This window comes from Hevea brasiliensis, chromosome 2 (genome assembly GCF_030052815.1).
Source record: "Hevea brasiliensis isolate MT/VB/25A 57/8 chromosome 2, ASM3005281v1, whole genome shotgun sequence".
Classification (NCBI taxonomy): domain Eukaryota; kingdom Viridiplantae; phylum Streptophyta; class Magnoliopsida; order Malpighiales; family Euphorbiaceae; genus Hevea; species Hevea brasiliensis.
In genome coordinates, this window is record NC_079494.1 from 124,168,101 (window position 1) to 124,194,720 (window position 26,620).

At 35.6% G+C, this 26,620-nt stretch overlaps 4 protein-coding genes across 4 annotated transcripts; all 4 read right to left on the reverse strand.

The window, feature by feature from the left end:
* Positions 1 to 44: 44 nt before the first annotated feature.
* LOC110657751 (uncharacterized) lies at positions 45 to 5,371 on the reverse strand. The gene is made up of 12 exons (XM_021815098.2): positions 5,042 to 5,371; positions 4,692 to 4,776; positions 3,847 to 3,898; positions 3,744 to 3,764; positions 3,591 to 3,644; positions 3,162 to 3,212; positions 2,893 to 2,955; positions 2,640 to 2,705; positions 2,371 to 2,409; positions 1,940 to 2,056; positions 1,750 to 1,842; positions 45 to 563 (listed from the first exon to the last, which is right to left on the reverse strand). Exons 1-12 carry the CDS (start codon positions 5,142 to 5,144, stop codon positions 300 to 302), a joined length of 1,008 nt encoding a protein of 335 aa, XP_021670790.2. The 5' UTR covers positions 5,145 to 5,371; the 3' UTR covers positions 45 to 299.
* A 7,511-nt stretch (positions 5,372 to 12,882) lies between these two features.
* LOC110657745 (plasma membrane ATPase 1) lies at positions 12,883 to 19,303 on the reverse strand. Its single transcript, XM_021815090.2, has 20 exons — positions 19,165 to 19,303; positions 18,973 to 19,071; positions 18,617 to 18,754; positions 18,379 to 18,513; positions 17,987 to 18,166; positions 17,592 to 17,798; positions 17,333 to 17,452; positions 16,831 to 16,950; positions 16,394 to 16,516; positions 16,204 to 16,308; positions 15,975 to 16,119; positions 15,277 to 15,441; positions 14,952 to 15,190; positions 14,814 to 14,846; positions 14,634 to 14,715; positions 14,354 to 14,514; positions 13,893 to 14,105; positions 13,512 to 13,694; positions 13,236 to 13,414; positions 12,883 to 13,140 (listed from the first exon to the last, which is right to left on the reverse strand). Exons 2-20 carry the CDS (start codon positions 19,039 to 19,041, stop codon positions 13,044 to 13,046), a joined length of 2,694 nt encoding a protein of 897 aa, XP_021670782.2. The 5' UTR covers positions 19,042 to 19,071; positions 19,165 to 19,303; the 3' UTR covers positions 12,883 to 13,043.
* Positions 19,304 to 22,836: 3,533 nt separating this feature from the next.
* LOC110657744 (non-specific lipid-transfer protein A-like) lies at positions 22,837 to 23,613 on the reverse strand. Its single transcript, XM_021815089.2, has 2 exons — positions 23,078 to 23,613; positions 22,837 to 22,986 (listed from the first exon to the last, which is right to left on the reverse strand). Exons 1-2 carry the CDS (start codon positions 23,416 to 23,418, stop codon positions 22,977 to 22,979), a joined length of 351 nt encoding a protein of 116 aa, XP_021670781.2. The 5' UTR covers positions 23,419 to 23,613; the 3' UTR covers positions 22,837 to 22,976.
* Positions 23,614 to 25,756: 2,143 nt separating this feature from the next.
* LOC110657743 (non-specific lipid-transfer protein A-like) lies at positions 25,757 to 26,368 on the reverse strand. Its single transcript, XM_021815088.2, has 2 exons — positions 25,972 to 26,368; positions 25,757 to 25,875 (listed from the first exon to the last, which is right to left on the reverse strand). The coding sequence occupies exons 1-2, from the start codon at positions 26,310 to 26,312 to the stop codon at positions 25,866 to 25,868; spliced, it is 351 nt and encodes a 116-aa protein (XP_021670780.2). The 5' UTR covers positions 26,313 to 26,368; the 3' UTR covers positions 25,757 to 25,865.
* Positions 26,369 to 26,620: the final 252 nt, after the last annotated feature.

The window sequence follows — 26,620 nt, forward strand, 5'->3', positions numbered from 1 at the left end:
GTAGTAACCCAACACAGCTAGCCAGTCTCTTGTCACAACAAATGTTCAGAAATCAACTCAACTGTAACATTTCATTGTACGCATACAACTACAGTTCATGGGTTTAGCTAATAACTTGCCATAGATCATAGCATCAATTGCATTGTTTGGAAGCGGAGGCATACATCATAAAACCATCAGATGGGATATACAGGGCTTTTTTTTTTCTCTACTGGAAATTATGCACGAAGAATAAAAGGTATAATTTCTCCATTCCCCTCCTCCCCCAAAACAATTAATTCTTGAGCAAATGAAGGTGCTTACAGAATATGCAGCAAAGCTTGATCCTCAGTAAGCCCAAATAGGTCAATAAAGAAGTTCCTGATTGATGAAACCCATCTACAAGATGAAGGTTCCGTTTTTATCTGCTGGTACGATGCTTGGCCCTCCAAATAGGGTACTATATACTTCTTCATATCATTTCGCGAGATTTCAAGGTGATTCCCAGAGACATTAATGAATTTAACTTTTCCCGCTTCATCCAGTGTTTTAAACCCAATCCAGTCTTCAGTGTAGAGGTTAGTCTGCAACAAATATATGATGGTGAAAGAATTACAAGCTGTCATTTTAACAAAATTAAGGGAAATGATAATCGAGGTACAAATACTACATCAAAATGTAAGACACAAGAATAACATATGAGGACTTTCTATTATTTGCTTGGATATGTTCTTTCTAACGCCTGTTCCAATCTATTGATTAATTACAATTTAGAAGCCCTCAACTGATCCAATTATTTGTCCTGCAACATAAGCAGGACTCTGAAAATGATGAATTTTCATCCTTCCAGCATTTACATGAAGACTTGCTCTTAGGCCTTGGACCTGTACCTCATGGCTGCAAGCCCAATAATTTGTCATGCTAGATAATAGAACTTACAGTGTAATTTAAAATAACAGCAACACAAATAGCTGCTCAAATTAGACCTAAAAGACTTCTACAACTATAGAATCTTAGCGCCATAAAATGATCATGTTCAACAGACACCTTGTGAATAGCGATGATACTAACAAAAACATGAACTTAAACAATATCAAAATTTCAATTTTATGGTATCTTCTGAGAAATGGGTAAAGTCCATGAAGCACCAAGGGAAATTTGCTTCCAGGATTAATATTTTCCATGAAGATCCTGGAAAGAGTTTAACAATGACATGGGAAACCTCACATCTAAAACTAACTTGAGTGATTGAAAAAAAAAGGGAAGAACTACATCTATTAGGGTAAACCCATCTCCTTCGAATGTGCTAATTATCAAATAAGTCATGTGTACTCACAGGACCTAATTAGTTAAGATGTATTCCAGTTTCACACTGATTTCAGTGATAGATCAGATAGTTAAAAAAAAAAAAAGAAGAAGAAGAGATCATACATCTCTCTCTTTTTTTGTGAACATGCATGCGTGCTTACTCTAGCACCCCCATAGTAACTTTCTTTCTTTTTCTTTCTTTTTTTTTTTTTAAACAATGTTTCAATCTTAGTTGATGGATTTGTGTGCATTCAGATTCCAAGAAAATCCAAATGATTTTTGTTAATTCCTTCTGCCAGGCAAAAGGAAGAATTAAATGATACTTTTCTGACAGTCTGAAGTATCATAAAGAAGCTTCACCTAGCTATAGATTTAATGTACATTTAGTACAAAGTTCAATTTCAGCAGCCTAGCCCCTGACACTCTTTCCATTCAGGTATTATAATGGAATGAGAGAATTACCTCTTGTGCAGGCAGAACAGGAGTAAAGGCCCCATCTGGATAATATCCAAACCAGGAGGTTTCCTTTGGTATCAAAACTGTATCCTGCTCAAACTGATAAGGATGGCCAAGCTAATCAGTATAATTGTTAACGACATCATTTGAATTAGATAAGAAGAATGTTACAGAAACAAAGTATAATTTAACTGACCATGATTAAAACCAAATTCTCTAAGCTGGCAAAACGTTCCTTGTAAGTAGAATTTTTTATGATTTCATTGTTAAGTTTGGGAAGAAACTTGCACCCTTTCAGATAGTCAGCAATGTCCTGCAGAAAGAAATAATTCTCATTTTTAAAATATGGTTTAAGAAAATAAATTCAAGTGAAAATAATCAAAACATGCTATGGGAATTGCAAAAGAATTGGCATCTTGATCCAGAAACCCAAATGATAATACAAAACAAATTGTAGAGAAGTAACCACTTGTAATCTGAGACAGTAATCCCTTTTCTTTTCATTTTTGTCTTTAATATTTTCCTTTTTCCCAGGCGATGGTGGGATTGAAGTCTACTGAAGAATGAAAGTCAAAAAATTAAGAAGAGAACCAGCAGTAGATCAGCACAATTAAGTGATAGACTCACAGTTGGGATTTTGAGGTAGCCACTAGGAGCCAAATGTTCCTGCAATTTCATCACAGATAAGCAATTCAACATGAATTCAATGCAAAGGTGTTAGAATAATCAAGGGCCAAGGGAACAATGAAGTCATCTGTCTATGGTAAGAATGAAGTCAAATCAGAAGTACCAAAGCATGTGATTTTTCCAAGGCAATTGTTGTTGACATGATATAAATTTTGCCCTTCACTTCCCATTTCAATATATCAAGGTTCAAAAGTAATTTATAATTATACCTGGACATAGCTGCTGTAGATCTCTAACCGAATTAAAGCATCCACAAGAATGCATACAAGGCCAGACTGCAAAAACAGGACATTTCAAACTAGACAGCACTAGAAGTCTGACAACAGAAGGCCAAACAAATATCTCCAAAAGATAATAGAAGTTCAAACATTTCTGATTTCCTGTTTAGCTAGTAGGCTTTATTTAAACCAAAATAAATTAATGGAGCAATGAACTGAGACAGATTAAAGAACCAGCACTTACTCCACAGAATGGAACTGAAGCAGTACCAGCATGGGGACCTCCCAGTGAAATAAAATTCTTAACCTGTTACAAGCACACAGAGCAAGGGGCATTATAAATGGAAATAACAATGATGATGGTGTAGAGGGGACTTCAAAAACAATGACATTACATGGGATGATTAGAATCTGGTGTGGAGCATCTTCTAATTTGTTGACAGATATCCAGACATTAAATGAAACAGAAGAAGATATATCATGAATATAAGTTTTTAACAAATTAGTACTTACAGCAGGTCCTCCTTCACAAAATTCAATAATTCCTCGACCAAGCATGTTCCCCTGTAAAGTAGAATGACTATGAAAAATGTTGATTTTTATGCTAACAGTAAAACTGATCTAAGAGTTGAACAATGGAAACTAGAAGGGCAAAATTATTTCCAAAATCAATATGAAGGATGGTATCATCTCTTGCCCAGTTAATCCCATAACAAATACTACTCGTCATCAGAATGCAAATCCTATTAAAATGCATTCAATTTACAAAATGGTGAATTGACAAAAGATCAATTTATACAAATAAAGAAGGAAAAAATAAGAATAAGAAAAGAAAAAGCTGGCCGATGCTCCATAAATGCTCTAACTGGACAAAACTATGCATCCAAATGGCAAAAAATAAAGTATAAATTATGCAATATGAAATTTTAACTTCTTAATCACCTGAGAAAGCCCAACAATGTTGTAACCATTGGCGAGCTCACTCATACTCATCACCTGTAAATTGAAAGAGAAATCTTGTTCGAAGACAAATCAAACTTGAAGAAGCAAAACAACATAGCAACATTAAAACAGGTTTCCTAACAGCTTTACCACCTTCTCACAAGCAGTTGCCGTCTGCAATCACAATTTTAACAAAACACCGTCAAATTGTGAGATACAGCCCTGTCAACGACATGAGCTCAAACTATAGTGTCACCTGTTCATGAAGGGGTATAGTCCAAGAATCCCATGATCCATCTCCAATCTCTCTGCAGGAAGTAAATGAAAAACAAATGACAGCATACAGGATGTGGGTAACATGCAAACTTTGGATTCTGCCTTGGGTATAAGCTTGATCAGAAAAACATAATTCCAGGTGCACAGATGCAAAGGAAAAGTCAGAACACATTGTTACAAGCACATGTACATGCACAAGTGAGCACACAGACAGCACATGGTTTACCTTCCTGATACACCATGTTGTTGTAAAAAGATTAACTCTGTGATAAGTCAGGACAGCTCAAGAACTAGCTAAAAAAAATTTCGCATCTTAAGTGGCCTCAAAAACCTTGTGGTTGTTGGGGGGAGCGGGGGCGGCGGGCAAAGGCGTCCATCTATACTACAAAACCACCACATGTGCAGTTGGAAATGTGGTTTCTGGCTATTTTGAACACTAACACAGGTTTGATCCACTTTTTATAATAGTATCAATTATCAATTTAATGCTTTTCCTAAAGAAAAGTGAAAAAACAATTCCGCTTCCTATCCAAAAGAAGCAGAAAAAAAAAATGGAAAAGTGGTGAAACCACAATTCCAAATAGAGCCTAAGTACAAGCCACATAACTTGTGCAATATACTGTTATACAGAAGCAACCTTAGCTCCTGCATCACCACCATGCTAGCGTCCTATGAACTGTGTCCTCATGGCCGACAAACAGATAGAAAGTGTAGTTGATGGCTAGCTTATGTAACTGTGACTTTGGGTAGGTCAGCAATTAGATAAATTAAATTTAATGGTCGTCAATTGTGATTAACATAATGATGCCAGAGGTTATAGCATACAGGCAATATCCTGGAGCACCAGACCAATTGCTTAAGAGCTCAGTGAAGCGAGTGATCCCCCGATTAGTGCATTTATCACCAATACCTGACACAAAAATGGATACAAGTTAAACCAAATCAAAGTTTTGTATTAACCATATAAGAACACATATTTAACAGACAAAATTTTCCAAAACTGAGAATGGTGAACACATGATTTAGAGACTAATTTCCATAATCCGTCACCAAGCTAGAGAAAATAACCCATTTCAAGTAGCGAAGCGAACAAAAGAAAATCTTGAAGAGAATGACGAAATATAACTGCATAAACTTGAAAAGCAGAGAGAAATAAAAGGCAGAGAGAGAATTACCGTGCAAAACTATGAAGGGAACAGAGTGTGTGATGGGGATGAGATTGAAAGTGAAGGAGAGTATTAAGATAATCATAATAAAGGATGTTGGAAGAGAACCCATTTCTCTACTTGAAGGCTTCTAGAAGCCCGGCATTAGGATTTTGCAGTTGAGATTCCTGGGATTTGGGAGATAACAGAAATCTCAGCTCTCGGGATTGACGCCTGTGGGAGTCAACAAGAGAAGCTTGGGGGAAGAGAGAGAGATAGCCAGCCGCCAAGGGGAGATCACTAGATCGATAATTGAGTGGTTTTGTCCAGCTGGAGACAATGCTGTAACTACCCGTTCTGGAGTTGACTATTCCAATTACAATTCGGTATGGGTTTTATAGTAAATTTTAATTTCTTACCAAGAATAATATAAACGTTTTCTGTTTCTTCACAAATTTTAACAATGGAGCGCGTGGCAACAAATATTTTATTAAAATTGTCATTGTTTTAAGTTGTATGCGTTTTATTGCTCATAAAAAAAATATTTTAAAATTAAATAAAAATTTTCTGATAAAAATTAACTATAAAATAATAATTAAACATCAAAATAAATAAATCAAAATTTTTTAGAAGAAATATATCAATTTTCATCATTGGAAATTAGACCAAATGAACTATAAAGTTGAAAACGCCCTTAACATTTTTTTTAGTGAGATTAAAAAAATTTTTGTGTATGTATTGATTAATAAAAAAAAATAATTATTATAATTTTAAAATTTAATAGATTTTTAAATATAGTTTATAAATAATGTGTTAATTATTAATTAAATAGAAGTCTCTAAAAGCATGAACGGTGCTTCTAGCCTTGTACCATAGAAGCATAACAAAGTAGCTTTCAGCCTAATGCATAAAGACTGGCCCTTAATGTCGCAATTAATTGATCAACGCTCCAACTCTTGGAATGTTAACATTCTCCGGCAAAACTTTGAGCCGGAATAAATTGATAACATTTTGGCTATTCCGATTGCTATTTTCAGATCAGAAGATAAATTTATTTTATGGGCGATCTGGAGGAGCAGGAATTTTTTTTTTTTAAATTTTTAGAGATCATCTTGCGCAGGTTCAAAAAGTCATCAATTCGGCTATTTATCTTAATGAAGAATTCTCTGTCGTTTCCCAGTCAGATAGACCCTTTTATTCAGAATCTTCATCTGAACCAATCCTATATATGGTCTCCGCCTCCTCCATATGTCATCAAAATCAATTTTGACGCGGTTGTCGCCAAGTCTACCAATAGAGGAGCTACCGCTGCTGTAGCAAGAATGCATTCAAGGTATCCTATTGCGTGGACCTGTAGGCGATATTCAGCTATTGTTTCCCCACTTATCTTGGAAAGCCTTGCTTGCCGCGACGCCATATCTTTGGCTAAAAACAAAGGTTTCCACAGGCTGATTCTAAAAGGCGATTCTCTTACTTTTAATCAGATATCCTTCGATTTTTTCAAAAAAGACAGTAATCAAGCAGCACACTGCTTGGCTTCGAAAGCTCTTCACGATGACTAATTTTATTTAAATCCACTTGTCCAGGATGATTTTGTGTCTTCTCATATGCCCGTTTAGTGGCTTTCAATGAAGCTTGATCTTTGAAAAAATAAAAATAATAATAACCGTCAAGCATTGCATTATAGGCTGCAGAATCTTTCGCAGGCATCTGATCAAAACGTATCTTTGTTCTGCCCGTATCTCCTGACCTGACGTACCCAACAATGAGAGCTGTTCATCATGACACCAAACTTCTCTCATTAGAGAGATTATTGAGCGTTCCAGGATCCCATGCTATTAAGAGATTGTTCATTACTCCAGGAACACATCACTCTCCCAATACATGAAAATTCATTTCTCTTGAAATTAAGGAATAATTTGTGTGCGTGAAGAACAACACTTTAAACAGTACTTTCTTGGAATATCTTCGCATACATGTCAATCAATGCTGTTAAAACATCCAAATCTAAACAAAACCCAATCTTTAGAACATGACTATGCATCTCTAAATCTTCCAAACGACTTAGCCAACGCAGTAAATGTGAAATGAGCGGGAAGGAAAGGCAGGTAACAGCGAGTAGTTCAGGTATGGAGGTTACAATAGCAAGAGAGGCAGAGGTGGTGATGAATTTTGCGAGAATGTTGACGTTGGTTTCAATGGCATTCCGAAGCATGAGTGCGTGGATTTGCGGGAGGGTTTCTCTCGTCTTTATTCGTTGAATAAAAGAGAGGCATTTTCTTTCTATTGTACTCCTGATAAGGGGTACAAACTGTGATTTACCGGAAAGCAGAGAAATAAGAATGGAGTGGGCATAATCATAGACATGATATTGGAAGACGCAGTAATAGCTATGAAAAGAGTAGAAAATAAAATTATACTAGTAAAGTTAGTACTAGAAGGAGAAACAATAAATGTAGTTAGTGCTTATGCTCCACAAATAGGACTAGACAGTGAGAGTAAATAAAAATTTTAGGAAGATATGGATGATTTAATGCAAATCATACCGAATGAAGAGAATATTTTCATTGGTGGAGATTTGAATGGACATGTAGGAAATGATAGACAAGGTTATGAGAATGTTCATGGAGGTTTTGGTTTTGGTTTTGGTTTTGGCAGTCGAAATGAGGAGAGAAAAAACATCATGGATTTTACTATAGCATATGACCTAATACTAGTAAATACCTACTTTATAAGAGAGTCACATTTAGTGACTTTCAAAAGTGAGCAATATAGAATTCAAATCGAATTCCTCTTAACTAGGAAGACAAATAGAGCTCTATGCAAGGATTGCAAGGTCATTGCAGGAGAAGCTTTAAAAAGTCCACATCGATTGGTGGTCTTGGATGTCAAGTTTAGGAACAATTCAAGTAAAGTCAGAAGAAATAGTACAGATCGAACAAAGTAGTGGGAGTTCAAAGAAGTAAAGCAAGTGAAGTTCAAAAATGAGCTTCTCAAATCCAAAGTATGGGAGCTAGATATGGAGGCCAATGATATGTGGATATAGATGGCATCAAAGATGTAACACCCCTAATTTTTAAATTTATTATTTTATGAGTAAATATTAATATTTTATTTTATTTAAATTTTAGGAAATTATTTGAAATTTTTCTGATTTTAGAAATCGGGTTTGATTTTTCGAAAATATAAAACTTTGATGATTTTTAAAAATTAATTTAAAGACCACATGGCAAAACTAAAAATATATTTAGATTCTACGAATTTTTCTGAGTTTTCTAGAATTTTTTTTCGGAATTTTTAGGCCTCGTTTTCGGTCCCAAGACAGAGTAAAAATTCAAAATTTTGTATCTTGAATCGGACCGGCTGAATCATTCGGATCGATCTAATCGGACAGGTCTCTTTCTTCCTTTTCTTTCTTCCCCGCGCACATCTCGTCTCTCTTCCTCTCTCTCCTGTTTTCTCTCTCCTCCCTCCTCCCCACGCCGCGCCGCCGCTACCCAACCCTCTCCACCTCGCCGGCGCACCGCCCCAGCCTTTCCCCATTGCCGGCCAGCCTTCCAGGCTGCTGAAAACGACCCGCGAAGAGACGCGATGCGCAGCGCGCTGTTTTGACTTCCAGGCCAAAATCCATTCGATCCGGCTACTGATTGGGCCAAGTCTTGTGTTAAACACCATCTACATCTCGAGAGCTTTCCATAGACACTAAGAACACCAAAATCCATCGAGCAATTTACCCAATTTTTGTCCAGCAAATTTTAGCCCATTTCGATTTTTGGGCTAGATTTCTCGCAAACCGCCCCAAGAGAAAAACGAGAGTACCAGAGAGCTCCACTCGTCGAGAGCTTAACGACAATATAAATTTCAAAATTTTTCGACATCATTTTTTGGTGGGTCCCACGAAACTTCGTAGTATTTTTCCGGGTACTAAATGAGCTTAGAAAATTCCATAAAAATTATGTGCTAACCCCCATGTTATGGGCTTCGTGTAGGTACCTTCAATTCGCGGAAATTCGATGGTTACCCGGGTCTGTAAATTTTCGACCGGCCAGACAGACAAGCTACCGAAAAAGTCTTGGAATTGGATTGAGATTTTAGCTACCCCACCATTGTCAGACGTTCCGAGCACGTCCTCAAAGTCGGAATCAGCATAGGTAAACCTGAACCTTACTTTTTTGTAATTTTCTAGTGCTTCAATTGGATTAAAATTTCATAAAATATTCGTGGTAGTTCAGAAAATTATGATTCCTTTCGCATTAGCTTAGTAATGATGCTAAGGACCGCAGGGTAATGTTTTAGAATTTTTAGAACTCATTTGGGTAGTTTTTGCAAAAGGGTTAATTATGAGGACTAAACTATAATTTTACATGTTGTGATTGATGACTGTTTGAATGGGCCCAGGAGGGGTTGTGTGATGTGATTGAGTTGTGGATGTATGGTTTGTGGATATAGAAGTGCATTTTAAGCCCTTTTGCAGATTGGGTAGGTCCTAGGTATAGGGGAGACTTTGCCGGATTTTCGGTACGACTTAGGACATCTTTGGTCTTTTTCTTAGCTTGTATTAAGTCAAATGTACTAAATAATTATAATAAAATTGTCAGGTGAGCCGGGACAGCCTTCTTCCTCCGCTCAGCCGCCACAGTGACTTCGGTTAAGTCTGTGAGTAAAATATTAATTTTAATTATAATTTCGATATTATTATATGTTCAAACATGCCCATGCATCACTTATAAATATGTATCTATGTAGTTAAACTCAAGGCACTTTTTATGTTGCATTCACAACTGTTAAAGTGCCATGGATATTGTTGTGATAATTTGGAGTAGTGTGCGTGCGTTGGCGTGCGTGTGGTATAGTGTTAGATATGGACAGGACGGGTAGACATGGCTTGAGATCTTCGCTAGGACCCGATCCTTCGGGGTAGACACGGCTTGAGTTCTTCGCTGGGACCCCGTATTGGTTTATTAAGCGAAAGTCCGGCTTGAGTTCTTCGCTGGCAGAGGTTGAATTAAGAGGGCTGTATAGGGGATTAGCTCCCATATATTTATGGTTTGACCTTATCGGATGTGTGAGTGCTCCAGATTACCTTTTTGCTGTTATGATGTGAAAATAATAACGATGTTGTATTTCACTCTACATGGTGCATTAACTTTAGATGGTTATAGAGATTATGGTTAAAATTGATATTTTATTCTCTGAGTCGAACGCTCACTCCTGTTCAATATTTTTCCAAGCTACAAGAGGATTATTGTTGTGGTTAACCTGCTTTTCTCCTTCATAGGTCGTCTATTCATGTTTGTATAATTCTGTTAACTCCTAAAATTTTCGCTTGTGTTAAAAATATTTAATTGATTTGGGTCTATAATATAATTTACTATGTTGGACCTGTAAACTTATTATATGCATGTATGTTGGACTGGATGAGGAGCTTTTATGTTATTATGAGTATGTAGAGGGTAAGTGAAGCTCCTCAATTGATTATATATTATGTTTACAGGTCGGGTGAGTCAAAAACTCCCCGTTTAAAGGTCCATTTTATGGCCGGACTCTGTCCGATTGAATTCTTGAAATTGGGCCCAAATGGGCCTTAGAGTTGGGTTGAGGAATAGTTAGGCTTACTACGGGTCTCGAGGGCTTTAGGCTGACCCAGGTCCTAGTGCCAGTCCAGCCCATAGGTTGGGTCGTGACAAAAGATTAGAGAAGTAGCTAGAAAAGTACTTGGAGAGTCTAAAGGACATGGACCACCCTCAAAGGAGAGATGGTGGTGGAATGAGGAAGTACAAAAGGCAGTGAAGAGAAAAAGGGAATGATATAAGAAATTACCCAAATATTATAATAATGAAGCATATGAACAATACAAGATAGCAAAGAAAGACGCAAAAAAGGCAGTTAGTCAAGAAAGAACACATGTCTTTGAAAAGTTATATGAGAAACTTGGAACTAAAGAAGGGGAGAAAGATATTTATAAATTAGCAAGGAGGAGAGAAAGGAAATGTCAAGATCTCAATCAAGTTAGGTGCATTAAGGATAAAGAAGGAAAAATGTTGGTGAAAGATGAGGACATTAAAGAAAGATGGAGAAATTATTTTAATGATCTCTTTAATAATAGTCAAAATGGTAATAGTGTGAATATAGACTATAAAACAATAGAAAAGAATATAAATTATACTAGAAGGATTAGATCTTTAAAAGTAAAGGAAGCACTTAAGAGAATGAAAGTGGGTAAAGCCTGTGGACCCGATGAAATACCAATTGAAGTGTGGAAGTGTTTGGGAGATATGGGAGTGGTATGGTTAATTAAATTATTTAATAAGATTCTAAACTCAAAGAAAATGCCTGATGAATAGAGGATGAATATTTTAGTACCTATTTTTAAAAATAAGGGAGATATACAGAGTTGCTCAAACTATAGGGGAATTAAACTCATGATCCATACTATGAAGTTGTGGGAGAGAGTTATGGAGCATCGATTACGTCATGATACTTCTATCTCTCTCAATCAATTTGGTTTTCATACCTGGTCGTTCAACTATGGAAGCGATCTTTCTCATTAGAAGCTTGATGGAGAAATATAGAGATGTGAAGAAAGATCTACACATGGTTTTTATTGATTTGGAGAAGGCTTATGATAGTGTTCCAAGAGATATCTTATGGAATGTGTTAGAACAAAAGATGTTATCTATTAGGTACATATAAGTGTTGAAAGATATGTATGAAGGAGTAACTACTATTGTGCACACAGTGAGAGGGGACACAAAAGATTTTCGATCTCAATTGGATTACACCAAGGATCAGCCATAAGTCCTTACCTTTTTACATTAGTTTTAGATGAATTTACGAAACATATACAAAAGAGTATTCCTTGGTACATGATATTTGCGGATGATATTGTTCTGATAGATGAGACACAAGAAGGAGTCAATAGAAAGCTAGAGCTTTGGAGAAGTACTCTAGAGTCAAAGGGTTTTAAGTTAAGTAGAACGAAAATAGAATACAAGCATTGCAAGTTCAGTGAAAGCCAAACTGGTGATAGGGAAGGAGTTAGTTTGAATAGAGTGGTACTGTCCCAAAGTAATCACTTTAAATATCTAGGCTTAGTCCTTCAAATAGATGGGGGATGTGAGGAGGATGTTAGTCATAGGATTAAAGCCGGATGGTTGAAGTGAAGACGTGCCACGGGAGTTTAAAGTGATTGCAAGATTCCCAATAAGTTGAAAGGAAAATTTTACCGTATAGCCATACGACCGGCTATGTTATATGGTAGTGAGTGTTGGGCACTGAAAGAGTCATATGCGTCTAAGATAAGAGTTGCAGATATGAGAATATTAAGGTGGATGAGTAGCCATACTGTACTAGATAAAGTCCGTAATGAGAGTATTAGAGAAAATGTAGGAGTGGTGCCAATTGAAGATAAATTGAGAGAAGGGAGATTGAGATAGTTTGGTAATATGAAATGTAGACATACAGAGACTCTAGTTAGACAAGTAGAGCACATTAGGTTAGATGATAGAAAAAAAAAGGGGTAAATCTAAATTGACTTGGAAGAGAGTAGTACAACATGACCTAGAAGCATTACACATTTCTGAGGATTTAACCCAAAATCGTTTAGAGTGGATAAAGTAAATCCATATAGCCGGCTCCAAATTTTTTGGATGAAAATTTAGTTGAATTGAGTTGAGTCATACTCCAAAGAAGAGAAGATGCTTTCGCTGTTGCTGCCCCTCCTCTATATGGCTTGAAGAGAGAAGGGAGAAATTCAAAATGGCGTTTGTGGTAAAAAGCGATGTCGCTATTGTCATCTTTGTTTTTTTAACAACCGTTATTGTCATCTTTGGTAATATCCAAAATCCAAACACACGCAAATTGCAAATTACTTGGAAAATCGATATTATTATTATTTTATAATAAATCGGTAGCAACAAGTGTCAAGCTTATACATAATGATAATCCGCCATATGATTTGAAAAGTAACATAGAACGAACATGGAAAGGCGAGAAAGTAACGAAGGAGGAGAGGAAAAAATAATAAAAATATTCAGACGGTGTAGTGCTGGTTAATGGCATCGATGTCCAAGCCCCTTAACTTGGCAAATGATTCAACCTTTCCTTTGAGTGTGTGAAGTTCTCTCAACCTGCAGCTCCATCAAAAGGACTCAGAATTCAGAATCAAGAAATTTCAGGTTTCATGGAAAAAATATATATATACATAAATTTGGTGAAGACTGACCTTGCAATCTCTGCACGCCTTTTAGCTTCTTCAGCCATGACGCTGATTTCCCTAAAAGGGGTCCTCTCCGAAAACATTTTTGTCTCAACTGACTGGAGGCCATGTAGTGTTCGCTGTTCAGTCGCCCACGCAGCTTCACGAGCTTCCTTTCCAAAATCCTTCTTACTGGTGAATGCAGTCTGGTAAATGGCAAAGTTTAGTTAGTAGTTGAGGACTTCAATTTGGAAGGATGGTACTTACTAGTTTACTGATCAGTATTCATTACTTAGCACTCACCCTTTGCTCTACCACCAGACCCCAAGCTTTTCCACTGAGTGCATAGCGCACAGCAAATTTGATAGGATCAAGAAGGAAGTAAGTCAGTACATTGTACAACCAAATCACACCTGTCCACCCCCAACCAATACTTCTGATCCCAGCAAATCCCCAGTTTGCATGGGCAGATATCACCGTTGCAATCTGAAATCAACATAAAGCCTTCCATGAAGAAACTTGTAGGCGTCAAGCCAAAGTTGTGGCATATATCATATGTTCATTATAAATTTTCCAGTGCTTGTTATTAGAGGCATGGAAGAAGAATAATGCCATTGGTTTCAGTTGATAGCAGTTGATGTGTAATTTAAAAGGTAAAATGATAGGACATCTAGGACTCGTTACCAGTTGAGCAATTACGAAGGCAGCAACAAGCAGAAGGCCTGGACGTTCTGTGAATGACCAGCCCCTGGAGCGGGTCACAAATATCAAGGCCTGACTAATGGTACTGACTTGAAGATATATAGCTGATGCTAATTGTTCTTTAAGTTTGTTGGCAATGGCTTCATCATCCATGTTCAAGTGGTGCTGGTTGAAGTTCCGGACACCGAAATGTTTCTACAAAGTTATTGCGTTACAAAAAGTTAATGCAAGCGTTAAGGAGATTATTTATCCCAACTAAAGAAGCATCAGGAATGGAGCAAAGGTATAGAGGAGCTTCTGGGCTCTGACCATCCTCCCTTTTCCGATAACTTATGGAACTGATATGCTGTTTATACTTTATATTCTGGTATTGACTTCAGAAGATTTATGGAAATAATTGAAATAAATTAGAGGAATGTTAGGAAACAAAAGAAGGGAATTACCGGAAAGAAGTTAGTTTCGTAAGCTGCCCAGAAGAAAATGACTGTCATTAGAGCCAGGTAACCGCCAAGGACAATGCCAGTTGCAAAAATTTCACTAAGCTTCCAACTGTCAGGAAGGGGAGAAGGCTTGACTCTGTCTTTGGATATGGTCATGATAGTACCTGGCAGCCAAATGGGAGGCTAAATTGATGAGCAAGAGGATGAATAGTGTGCATAAAAACATGAGGCACGTAAATACTATAGAGAAATAACAATAGGTTGAGAAACTAGAAAAGCTAACCATCATTAAGAATGGCAATTACAAGAACCATGAAAGGAGGAAAGTCAAATTTCCAGAAGACAGTCAGCAGCATAAAACCAAGCTGTTAAAAGAAAACCAACCGCAAATGAGCATGAAGGATGGTAGGATGCATTTCATAACTTTTCATTCATGAAATTTCAGTATGCAAGAGAACCTTACCACTATGCGTATAGTGATAGACACTGCATATATCTGGCAAGGACAAAAAAATTAACTTTTAGATTTCTAGTCATACGGTTGAAGCATTTCCAGATAATTTGATCATATCTTGGATATTGTAGCTAATATAAATATTACCGTGTAATTTTTCATCCTCTGGAATATAGCACGACTTGTTAAGACAGCACTAATGATTACACTTAGCCCAGGTTCTGTTAGAACTATGTCAGAGGCACTTCTGGCAGCATCTGTGGAATCTGCTACAGCAATTCCTATGTCAGCTTTCTTCAAGGCAGGTGCATCATTCACTCCATCACCAGTCATTCCACATATGTGTTTTCTAGTTTGTAGTCTTCGTACAATCTCATATTTATGTTCTGAAGATGAGAAAATGGAATCCAAATTAGACAGCTGACACTGGAAGAGTTTTCCCTGAGCATAATGGAAGAATTAGCAGATTTACCAGGGAAGACACCAGCAAAACCATCAGCTTTCTCAATGAGCTCATCAATTGGAAGTGATGCAATTGCCTCATCCTTGCCTTCACCGAGCAGAGATGAAGATGGGTACATATTTGTACCCATTCCAAGCCTCCTTCCAGTTTCCTTGCCAATTGCAAGTTGGTCACCTGCAAAAATCTTATTTAGACTGTATTGCAGTACAAAAGCTTTTTCTTTCAAAAAAAAAAAAAAACTTCTGATATATTAGGAGGTTCATTGGGACATCGATTACGCAAGAGGAGTAGCCCACATGAAAGGGTACATTTCACTGTAAGTTTAAGTGAGCTGTTTACCCATATGCATACCGGGATCTACGAATTGAATTTCATCATCTCCCAGAAAAGATGTGTGATATGAGGCATAGAATGAACATCACCAAATCACAAAAAACATGAACTACTACTAATTACTATCAATCTTGATGGCTTTCCTATTTAACATTAATTTTAACCTAGTAAATTAACCAACTGATACCAACAAGATGGCTTATAGACATTGATGGTAACAAGATAAACCTACAGTCTCCCATAAACTGATAGGCATTATAACTTTCCAGTTTTAGTGCACATATAAATCGCTTGCAAATAATTGGACAGAAGCTGAATAGGAATCGGATGAGAGAAAGAAAAGCACTTAAATCACGAGGAGAATAGTCTCACACCTGTGATCATTTTAACACTAACACCAAGATCCAGAGCTCTTCTGATTGTTTCAGCACTATCATGGCGAGGAGGGTCAAATAGAGGAAGCAGCCCAACAAATTCCCAGGGGCCACCCAGACTTTCTTTTTTTCCAGCAGGCACTTCCTAGAGAAGACGGAACTGCATATTTTCAGAAAGTTGATAGAGAAAAACATGAATATATTAGATATAGAAGTGCATGTTAGTCACCTGGCGTGCAACACCAAGAGATCTAAGTCCTCTTTCTGCAAATTTGTCGATTATTGCATGTACCTTCTTATCTATTTCTGATTTGTTATGTGCCAGATTGAGAATCTGAATGGAATTCGTGTAAAAGGGCTCAGAAATTACCCTTTATGGTTAACTGGTTGCTTTTGTAATGTTAATGCTGATGTTATACCTGCTCTGGTGCACCTTTGCTGACTCTATGCATTTTACCAACAGAATCTATGTATGTAAGCGCAGTCCTTTTGTCAGTTGGATTAAATGGGAGGAAGTGAACTTCAGTAATTCCAGCTCGAGCCTTTAGAAAGAAGTACACAGTAGAGAAATAAGGTTACACATAAATCACAGGAAAAAAGGACAATCAAGCAATAAAGAACTGCAGATATAAAAAAATTGCAGAAACTGCACATAGTGGGTATCAGAACATATGCAAGAAAAGAATCTGTTACACATTTTTAAACATAATGCAAAAATTTCGAAAATTCTTAGGAAATTGTATTCTTAACACTTATGAAAAAATAACAAACATTTTGAAAATTAACATTTCAAGACATACTAGAAGCATTTCCATAGCATCAACAGAAATTATTATCAAAGCACTTAATCAGATACCTCCTTAGGGTCTGCCAACATTGAAACAATTGCAGCATCAATAGCATCCTGATTCTCCAACCTTGAGGCTCTTGCAGCCATGAGCACAACCATATCCCTGTCAACACCTTTGGCAAAAACCTGAAAAACACATAAATAATGTTTCTGATATTTGTAAACAGCAAAATCAATGTTATTATGAAAAAAATAATTCAGTCCAGAGATTGATTGGTTGGGGTGCCTAGACAGTTTTTTTTTTTTTTTTCTTCCCTCAAGTGACAAGTGGATCAGCCAATTTCATGGATTTCTAAGTAGCCAACTTTTCCATTCATCTCCAATATGCAACTTCTTTTGGTGAAAGAAGAATTTTATTTAAAAAAAAAATGCAAATGATATGTGCTTCTGTGCAAGGTACTCTGCAAATGTAGTTCTGAAGGTGCCAGTTTTTTTCGGGTGACACTATATTTTGTATTGTGATGCTACGCTCTAGGCAGACTAAAATAAAGAAATCAAGAAGTAGAACCTCAATCATATTTTTGTCCACCGTAAGCTTGTTAAGCGTCAATGTGCCTGTTTTGTCACTGCAAAGCACATCCATTCCAGCCATTTCCTCAATGGCAGTCATTCTTTTTGTAATTGCACCCTGCAGAAGACAGATGCCTGTTATTTGAATAATGCTCTCTACTTCGTGCACTTATTTCATTAATGCTGACTTTTTAAAATTGTATATCTGAAGACTATTTTTTGAAGCTAATCGAGGCTACAGATGAGGTTCTGCTGACCTGCTGAGACAAACGATGTGAACCGATGGCCATTGTAACGGAGAGAACAGTAGGCATTGCAATTGGGATGCCACCAATCAATAGGACAAGTAGATTATCAATACCAACACGGTATTTCCTTTGTTGAATCCCATATATTGCAATGATCTCAATAAGCATCCCAAATGCAATAGAGCAAATGCAGAAGTTTCCAATAGCTGTTAAAACCTGGAGCCATCAAATGAGTTTAATAACTAATTCTGAAGTTATATCATAATGATTTTCATTCATATAATACCAAGTTTAGTCATTAAATTTCATTTATCATAGTGTTTCACAAGTCATGCATGAGATTAAGATTCTCCTCTTTCTTGATTATTTTAGGTGGAGAAAGCACAAAAAGCTCTTAAACAAACCTTCTGGAAATGCCCAACATGCGTTGTGTTTTCAACAAGATGAGCTGCCTTCCCAAAAAATGTGTGGACACCAGTTGCAATGACCACTGCTTCAATTTCACCTTGCTTACATGTCGAACTCGAATAAACTCCATCACCTGGATTTTTGGTTACTGGAAGTGATTCTCCAGTAAGAGCGGACTGCAAGTGATTACCAAAATGTCAAATCCAGAATTGCAATGTTTGTAAAAGCGAGGTAAAATTTTATGTTCCACTACAAAAAGGCAACTTCAATTAAAACTCTCCTCAATTTTCCTCTTCTACAACGCAAAATAATATCAACACCAGGTCATGAACAAAGAAATTATAACTCACTTTTTACCCTGAAGTCAAAATTGTGAATGAGCAATCACCTGATCAATCTTTAGAGGATCTCCTTCCAATAGACGTGCATCAGCAGGAATGATATCACCAAGTTTAATACTAATAATGTCACCAGGCACCAATACTGACGCATCTTCCTCACTCCACTTTCTGTCTCGTAGGACCTGGTAAAAGTAGCTAGAAAGTCATAACTAAGAAGCAACTGAGATTTGATGCCTTTAGCATTACGGAAAATTCACATGACAGATAGAAGTAGCTCTAACAAACCTTGGCTTTTGGGGCCAATCGAGCCATAAGGGCAGCAGCTGCATTTCCAGCATTGTTTTCCTCTACGAAACTGATGGTCGAATTGATTATAAGTAAGATCAGGATGCCAAAAAAATCATGATAGTCTGCACTCTTGCCCTGCACAACAAGTTGTTGTCAACAGCATTTCATCAAACACTCGGCCACCACTAATGCCAATCACCTTATATAGTAGTTCGTTAATTCAGATATTTTGTCAAAACAATTCATATTGAAACAGAACATAGCTAGGATAGAGTTGGAATCAGACCACAAAATTTATCATACAAAAGAGATAAAAAAAAAAAAAAAAAAAAAGAGTTGAGATATAGACTTACCCCTCCATGTGCCAGAGCAATGGCCATGATAGCTGCAGCTTCCATGACCCATGATAAAGGATTCCACATAAAGCCCAAAAATTTTAATATTTTATTTTCCTGTTGAAGAAAGAGTAGGTTAATCAATCTAGTAGAAAAATATAAAAAGCAAAGACAAAGTGAAAGTGATCCAATGAGCTTCTCACTGCTAACCTTTTTCTCTTCAAGTTTGTTGTATCCAAACAAATCCAACCGCTCTTGAACTGCATCAGAACTCAAACCCTCTCTTGTACATTTAAGATGGACAAAAATTTCTTCAAGGGGTATATTTTCCTGCAGGAACCCATTTTGAAATTTAGCGGACAGGCATCATGCGTAAGACTTCCAGACAGAATGTTCCCAAAATCACCTTCATCCAACTTTGTCTTTCCTTGTTTATTCATCTTATGAAGTTTAATCATTATTGACTTTTATAATCTTTTATCAACAAAAATAATATGTTCCTGTTACTATCTTCATTCTAAGGCCCAACATTTCGAAGCAAGGGAAAAACGTTAGTTTTAGGTGGGGAGAAATATTTTATATCATGCAAGAATTGAAGAATTTCAAACCTTTGTATCAAGAATTGGAGAATTTTAAACCTTTATAACAAAGAATATGTGAGTCATTTACATTAGCTTAGCTTATTCTTGTAATATTAACGAATTAAAAAGCTTAAAGGAGGATTCTTCAGTTAATAAGCAAACAAACCATGATGCGGAATTGAACATCTTAGGAGAAGCAAGATAAGCACATACCAGATCAACAGCTTCCTTGATAACAGCATCGAGTTCAAACGACTTCTCAACCATTGTTGATATCCTTGAGCTTAGACTCTCTTCTCAGCAAGTGTTGGTACTTGGAAGAGATTCTGCACTGCCAAACACTTCATGTGAGGCCATATACTTCTCTCCACCAAATTTGCTAAAAAACAAATTACTTATTTGTTTCCTAAATTTTTATCCATTAACTTGAACAATAATTATTTTACCTGCTTTTGTATCCAATGACAAAATATCTCCACTAAAAACAAGAAAAAACACAAGGAAAAGGAAAAACTAGCAACCCAGGAAAACCTCAAGTTTCAGGTCATTAAATGGCAATTAAACCAAGCAAATTCAATCCCATTAAACGATATTAACTACAGGTTTGAATTAATCAGCAGCGACCTATATAATGGAACACTAACAATCAAAATTCTTCAACATAAAGATGACCTTAGAATTTAGCCAAGATTCTGGAGGATCAAGAGAGTACAGGGAATAATTTATCCTAGCAAGGCACCCATGACAGGAATGTACATATATACACATATAATAAAGCAACAAGAAGTGACCCTATCAACATCAAATTGAAATGGGCAAAGTGGCACACAAGAAGCAAAAATAATAAAGAAATGACTAAGAGAAACCTAAGGCAATTAGCTAGAGACAGATGGGCGCAGATGCGGGCGTAGAAATGGAGGGGCATGGTCGATGAAGGAGAAAGCTCCATTTTGCAAGGAGACGATGGGAATTGCTTGTGAAGGTCCGCCGGCCTGCGTCAGCTAATTTCTGGCTGGACTAGAACTGACCATAATAGAAGACACATTCAAAAGTTTAACTGCCATTTAACTTTGCCGCCATATCATAGAAACGGTTGCAGTGAGTGTAGCTTCTTTGAATTCAACGTCTGGTCGTCTACTTCCGTACAGTACATTCCAAAAATCGCATCTTTTACATTTTGGCCTCTGGTTGGTGAAATATTTTTAAAAGCTGATCATGTTGTATAGCTGTTTGGTACTATGTGATTTCATTCCTGATAGTGCAGCCTCTTTATTTTATTTTCTCGAGTAAAGATTGCTTATATATATATATATATATATATATATATATATATATATATATATATATATATTAACTCAATTGAATTGAAAGAGGTAATAATGAGAGGTGATCAATCAACTTTATTAATATTTTTATGAAAATTATTAAATTTTAATTTTTTTTATAAAATTTATTAATTTTAATTTAATTTTATAAAAATATTGATACATTAATTATTTTATAAATAAAATTATTTTATTTAATATATTAATCTTTTTTATAAAAAATTAATAAAAAAATTAAAATTTAATAAATTTTATAAAAACACTCATGATTGCTTGTGATATTTACTCATTAAAACAGCATAGAGGTTAAGCTCATATCATTTTATTTTAATTAATAAATAAAAACATTCAATTTATACCAACGTCTCCAGCAGTTAGTAGTTATCATATAGTGGTGGCGCACAAGCCAAATGGCTCTCCGCATCAATATCATCATTTTGGTAAGGAAAGCCATCTGAGAATACCAATGCTCCAATTGGAAGCAACAGCTTTTCCAAGGTCCCATTAGTCATTAGATACTCATCTGTTTTCCACACTTGAATTCTCTCAAAGGACGGCCTTCGTATCACCATTGGAAAAACTGAACTAAAAACGTTAAATTTTTTGGCTTCTAGAGGAAGGAAAATCGTAAACATGAGTACGGTTTTTTTCCGTATAGAATGTCCTTTTTTTTTTTTTTTAATGATTTTCTCTTTCCACATTCGTATGTCTGGATTGAATTTTTTTTTTTATACCCCATAATCCCTAATTAACAAAAACAAGTGGTAGTAATATAGCAAAAATGTGTGATTAATATATTTACATATTTTTATTTTTTAATTTTTAAAAATTATGATTGAAGATTGTTCTGTGCTTTCTATATATAAGAGAATAATATTTTTTGGAATTCATATGGACATAAATATGTCTCTAAATCATGCATATATACCCATAATTATGGTTTATATTTAATCACATGTCATCAAATTAATTACATAACTCACAATTTAGATGTACTTTCTTTGTAATGAATTTCTACTGGGGAAGAAAGAGTAACTAAAATTGCACTGAGAGAATGCTTGCTTCCAGCTATGGACAAGATACATCTAGTAGCAACCACGAATTTTCAGCTAATATCAAGTATTTATATGTACTCTTCTAATCCCTAGGATATGGGAAGATTGATTTTGATTTCCAATATAATTGAGACTAATAAAGAGTCATAATGAATCATGGAATTTAATCCCTTGTAAAAGGATTACATGACCATGCAGGTGAGATGGGTCACCCACTGTGCTTCGGCCAACACTTCCAAACAGCATCACAGAGATCCATTATGCGGATAAACTCTGTTGGTGCATAGAACACTGACCATAATGTGATTGAGAGATATCCAAACGTCTCATGCAAGGAGCTCCAGGAATTTGTTTTGTCCTTTCATACGCCAAGACGGTGGAGTGATAGCAGGAGAGTTCTGATACGTAATGAAAAATACAAGTTGGTTCATCTGCTTGAATCTGAAGCATAAAGGAGTGGAGGAAAACTAAAGGTGTGTGAGAAATTATATTTTGTTGATAGACCTCTAGATCTGCAGTTGGGCTTAGAGTATTGATTTGCAAATTTTAGTTGGCACTCTTACTGCTCTAACTACACACCCAACTTAATTGAGAAGATGATGAGATTCAGTTTGTTCTGTGCAGTGCTTGAAAATGAAGTGATTGCTATATTTACTTTTCAAGTTCTTTTGATTAATGAAATCTGCTGCATAAATTTATCAATTGCTGAAGTGTATAAAAGAAATCTATACTGCAGCATCAACTAATTAAAGAATCCGGAAATACCATTATGATTTTTATGGAAATTGAGAAGTGTGATTGCTTTAGGTTCAAATCGTAATGTTTCTTTCTTCTTTCGTATGTGTTATTTTTCGCATGCAGGCACAAAGAGAAATGCACACACATGCAGAGACGAGGGAGGAGTGGAGGGAGTAATTGGCAAATCAAGTTTTACTTTATTATTACAATAATCTCAGTAGAAGAAAGTGTAGTACGTAGCAGATTCACACTTAATTAGATATAACCAATATCATACTCTCCTAAATCTTTATTTCTCTGTTCCCACCGCGATGGCCTTCATCTTAGTTGATGCTGAACCAAGAAAATTGGAAGTAGCCATCGTGTTAGAAAGTGAGTCACCATAAAATTAAAAAGAAAAATGGAGCAAATGAGAAAAACTGACCTCTGACAATCGGTGGTTTTGGAGATGGGAATATTCAACTCAACCCCACACTTCTTAGGGAGGGAGGAGGCAGCATCTTCCTTTATATTTGGGTAGAGAGCAGCAGCTGTCTTAACACGCTCACATGCAGCTCTCCTATCGGCGGTAGTTGGAGCAAGTGCCTCTAAATTCTTGATCCCTGTACAGCATGGAGACGAGGGAGAAGCTTCCCCTCCTGTCAGGAAGGGAATGCAAGATGCCAAGCACGAGCTTACTTGCCCACAATCAACTGCCTCTCCGGGCATCACCATAAATAGAACCAGAGCTACCACTACCAACACTGAGATGACTAATCCCTTCATTTTTGCTAGAGTGTGTGAACTGCTTAACTGAGTTTTCACGCTTGTAATTCTGTGTGATGAACTGATCGGAGAGGCTCATGTATTTATAGCCTCTTCAGAGATTATAAAGTTTATGTGGCTTATGGACTGATGCATAACCATATATTATCAGTTACATTATTTTGGCTTCTTCTCTACTTTGGAGTATCCCTCATGTTGCCTACCTTCAACAGCAAAGAGGATGAGCTTCTCAATCATTTTTCAATCTCCCAACAGTTCCTGAGGGTCTTGCCAGTCTTGATGACAAATGCACCGCTCATTTCAACGTCCAAGCAGGTAATCAATAGTTCAATACCTCACTACAGTGGCGTGCCAAAACCAAAAAGCAAGCCATCTCTTTCAGGCAGTTACATATGATCAGCATATCCATATATGCACACTACGAATTAAGGATAGTGTATACCAAATTTGGCAATGAAAGGGAGATAAAGAATCAGGATCCTCCTTTCTCCTTTCCCCCTCGTAACAAAATTTAGAAGCAAACAAGATTAGAAGAGCTACAAATTCCATTCTCTTTCCTTTTCCTCTATTTATCCCCAGCAATGTGTGTGCTTTTTCCAAGGGAAGAAAAGGGAGAGTAGAAATTTGAACATTTGCTTTCTAACTGCATCATAACTTAATATAAATAATAAAATAATTTTAGAAAATCAAAATAGAATGAGAATAAAAATACATATAAAATTTACTTTATAATAACAATAATTTCTAGATAATAATTAATCATTATCAAAAAAAATTTAGTGAAATATAAGTACAAATTAATTAATACAAATTATATTTAACTTATTAGTTTGAAAATGGGTTAATTTTGAATTGAATAAAAAAAAATTAATTGATGTTAATGGCTAAGTTAAAAAAATAATTAATGGACTGGAGATTAATTAGTTCGTGCTCACCCCTAGGAAACAGAGTTCTTGGACTCACTCCACTTTCTTAAAAAAATTATCAGGAAAGTATTAAATTTATTATGAAAACACTTTGATTTTTCATGGGATCCCTTTATTCTATCCCTACAAACACATACTGATAAAGGAGAAAAAAAAAATTGATGTTTCTGAAAACTTTTGTAAAGTATTTTATATTTAAATTTTTATTTATTTAGTTTTAGTATATATTATATGAATCTTACTTTGAAAATTTTCATTATCTAGTATATAATTAGACACTCTCTGAAAATTAAATTTTAATTTTAAAAAATTCAATCATTTATATAAATAATATGATTTACGTAATTAAATATAATCCCTTTGAACAACAACATGGCAATAGTGGCTACACGGATGATTTACAAGGAATAAATTAAGAATATTAATAGGAAACCCAACAACATTAATTCAATCAGTAATTAAGAATAAGAGATTGCCTTTTTTGTCAATCAAAGTTTGACTTCAATAGAGAACATTCCATTCGTTTCTTGAATTTCATACTAATATTCTTGATTGGTTCTTTTAATTTAACTATTTTAATAAATTTATGTATTTATGAATTTATGTTAGCACAACTCTTCAATTAAATATGAATCAACAATATATATTTTTTTAGTTCAATAATTTCATTAGCCATATGTCCTAATGCAGCTAATCTGATTTTGTCCATGCGTGCATGTTGTGATGTGAACGGGTCAAGTTTTTGCGAGTATTCGATCAGATCAAATCTTAATAAGATGAGTTTGGATATTATATAATCGGATTTGGGTTAGATTCAGGTTTGAAAAATAATACCAGTGACGGATTCAGATCGAGATCAGATTTTACATGTTGGATATCCGTTACCCAAACATTTTTATATAAATACTTAATTAAATATAAAATTTATATTTTTATAATAATATTTATAAATTTTTATATATTTTATTTTATATAAAATCGAATTTAAATATTTTATGAAATTATTAAAATTTTAAAATATAAATTATTAATTAAAATAATATTTTATATAAAATATTAATTAAAATATATAAAATTAAGCAGGTTTAGATTTTTTTCGAGTGATAATAATCAGGTTTAGAACAGGTTCGAATAGTTGAGAATAAATTTTAATCCGATTTGAAACGGGTTCGAATTTTGATAGTATTGATTGAGTTCAAGTTCGGATAGGTGATTTTTACGAATACCCTATCCGTTGTTTACGTACATATACATGTATACTTGTTGGATCCATCGCTTTATATCGACAAGAACAAAATGAAAGAGAGATTTAAATTTAATTATAGCAAGAAGCTTTTTCATTGATTCATGTTCACACACAATCTCGGTGGAACTGCTGAACCACCAAGATTTATACAGAACAAGCTTATTTTATTTGAAAGTAATGAAATAAAATGGAGATGCAGGAAGCTAGCTAGCACCCAAAGCTTCCACATGTAGTAATGTAGCTTTATTCTTCACCAGCGATACGTCCTCATCATCTTAGTTAATGCTGGACAAGAAAGGAGAAGAAGACAACATTCATCAACATTATAAATTAATTTCGAAATAAGAAGAAAAAAGAAGAGATTTAATAAGAACAACTTACGCCTGACAATTGGTGGATTTGGAGATGGGAATATTGAAGTCAATCCCACATTTCTTAGGAAGTGAAGAGGCTGCGTCGGCGTTTATGTTTGGATATCGAGCGGCTGCTGTCTTAATACAATCACAAGCAGCTCTCCGGTCAGCAGTAGTCTGAGCAAGTGCGTTCAAATTCTTCACTCCACCGCAACACCCAGTTGACGGAGAAGCGTCCCTTCCTGTCAAGAAGGGAATGCAAGGAGCCAAACAGGAGCTCACTTTTCCACAATCAATAGCCTCTCCTGGTGTCACCATGAAGTGAACCATGGCTACAACTACCAACATTGAGATCACTGCTACCTTCATTTTTTTTTTTTTAAATTTGTTTGCTGCTAACAAAAACAAGTACTAAACTCTGCTAACTTTTGTATGAGATGTTGTGAATGGTGATGCACTCAATTGCGGTATATATAGGCGATTGGTGATAAGAAAGTTACGATGTGAGGATCATGGACTCTTGGGATAACAGCATTAGTTACATTACTTTTGGCTTATTCTCTGCCTCGATGTGTGAGTAACTGGAAAAGAAAGATAAACTTTTGGCTGGTTATTGAGTTTGATCAATAAATATTTTTTAATCATATAAAGTACTTTATATTTAAATTTTTATTTAT

Excerpts from the sequence above, each read along its gene's own strand:
- LOC110657744 (XM_021815089.2), bottom strand. The coding sequence starts at position 23,418 with ATGAAGGGATTAGTCATCTCAGTGTTGGTAGTGGTAGCTCTGGTTCTA.
- LOC110657745 (XM_021815090.2), bottom strand. The coding sequence starts at position 19,041 with ATGTGGAATCCTTTATCATGGGTCATGGAAGCTGCAGCTATCATGGCC. Across the intron at positions 14,106-14,353 it reads ACGAAACTAACTTCTTTCCG|AAACATTTCGGTGTCCGGAA; the intron begins GTAATTCCCTTC and ends ATAACTTTGTAG. Across the intron at positions 13,415-13,511 it reads GTCTGGTGGTAGAGCAAAGG|ACTGCATTCACCAGTAAGAA; the intron begins GTGAGTGCTAAG and ends GCCATTTACCAG.
- LOC110657751 (XM_021815098.2), bottom strand. The coding sequence starts at position 5,144 with ATGGGTTCTCTTCCAACATCCTTTATTATGATTATCTTAATACTCTCC. Across the intron at positions 3,645-3,743 it reads CGGCAACTGCTTGTGAGAAG|GTGATGAGTATGAGTGAGCT; the intron begins GTGGTAAAGCTG and ends TTCAATTTACAG. Across the intron at positions 2,057-2,370 it reads GCTACCTCAAAATCCCAACT|GACATTGCTGACTATCTGAA; the intron begins GTGAGTCTATCA and ends TTCTTTCTGCAG.
- LOC110657743 (XM_021815088.2), bottom strand. The coding sequence starts at position 26,312 with ATGAAGGTAGCAGTGATCTCAATGTTGGTAGTTGTAGCCATGGTTCAC.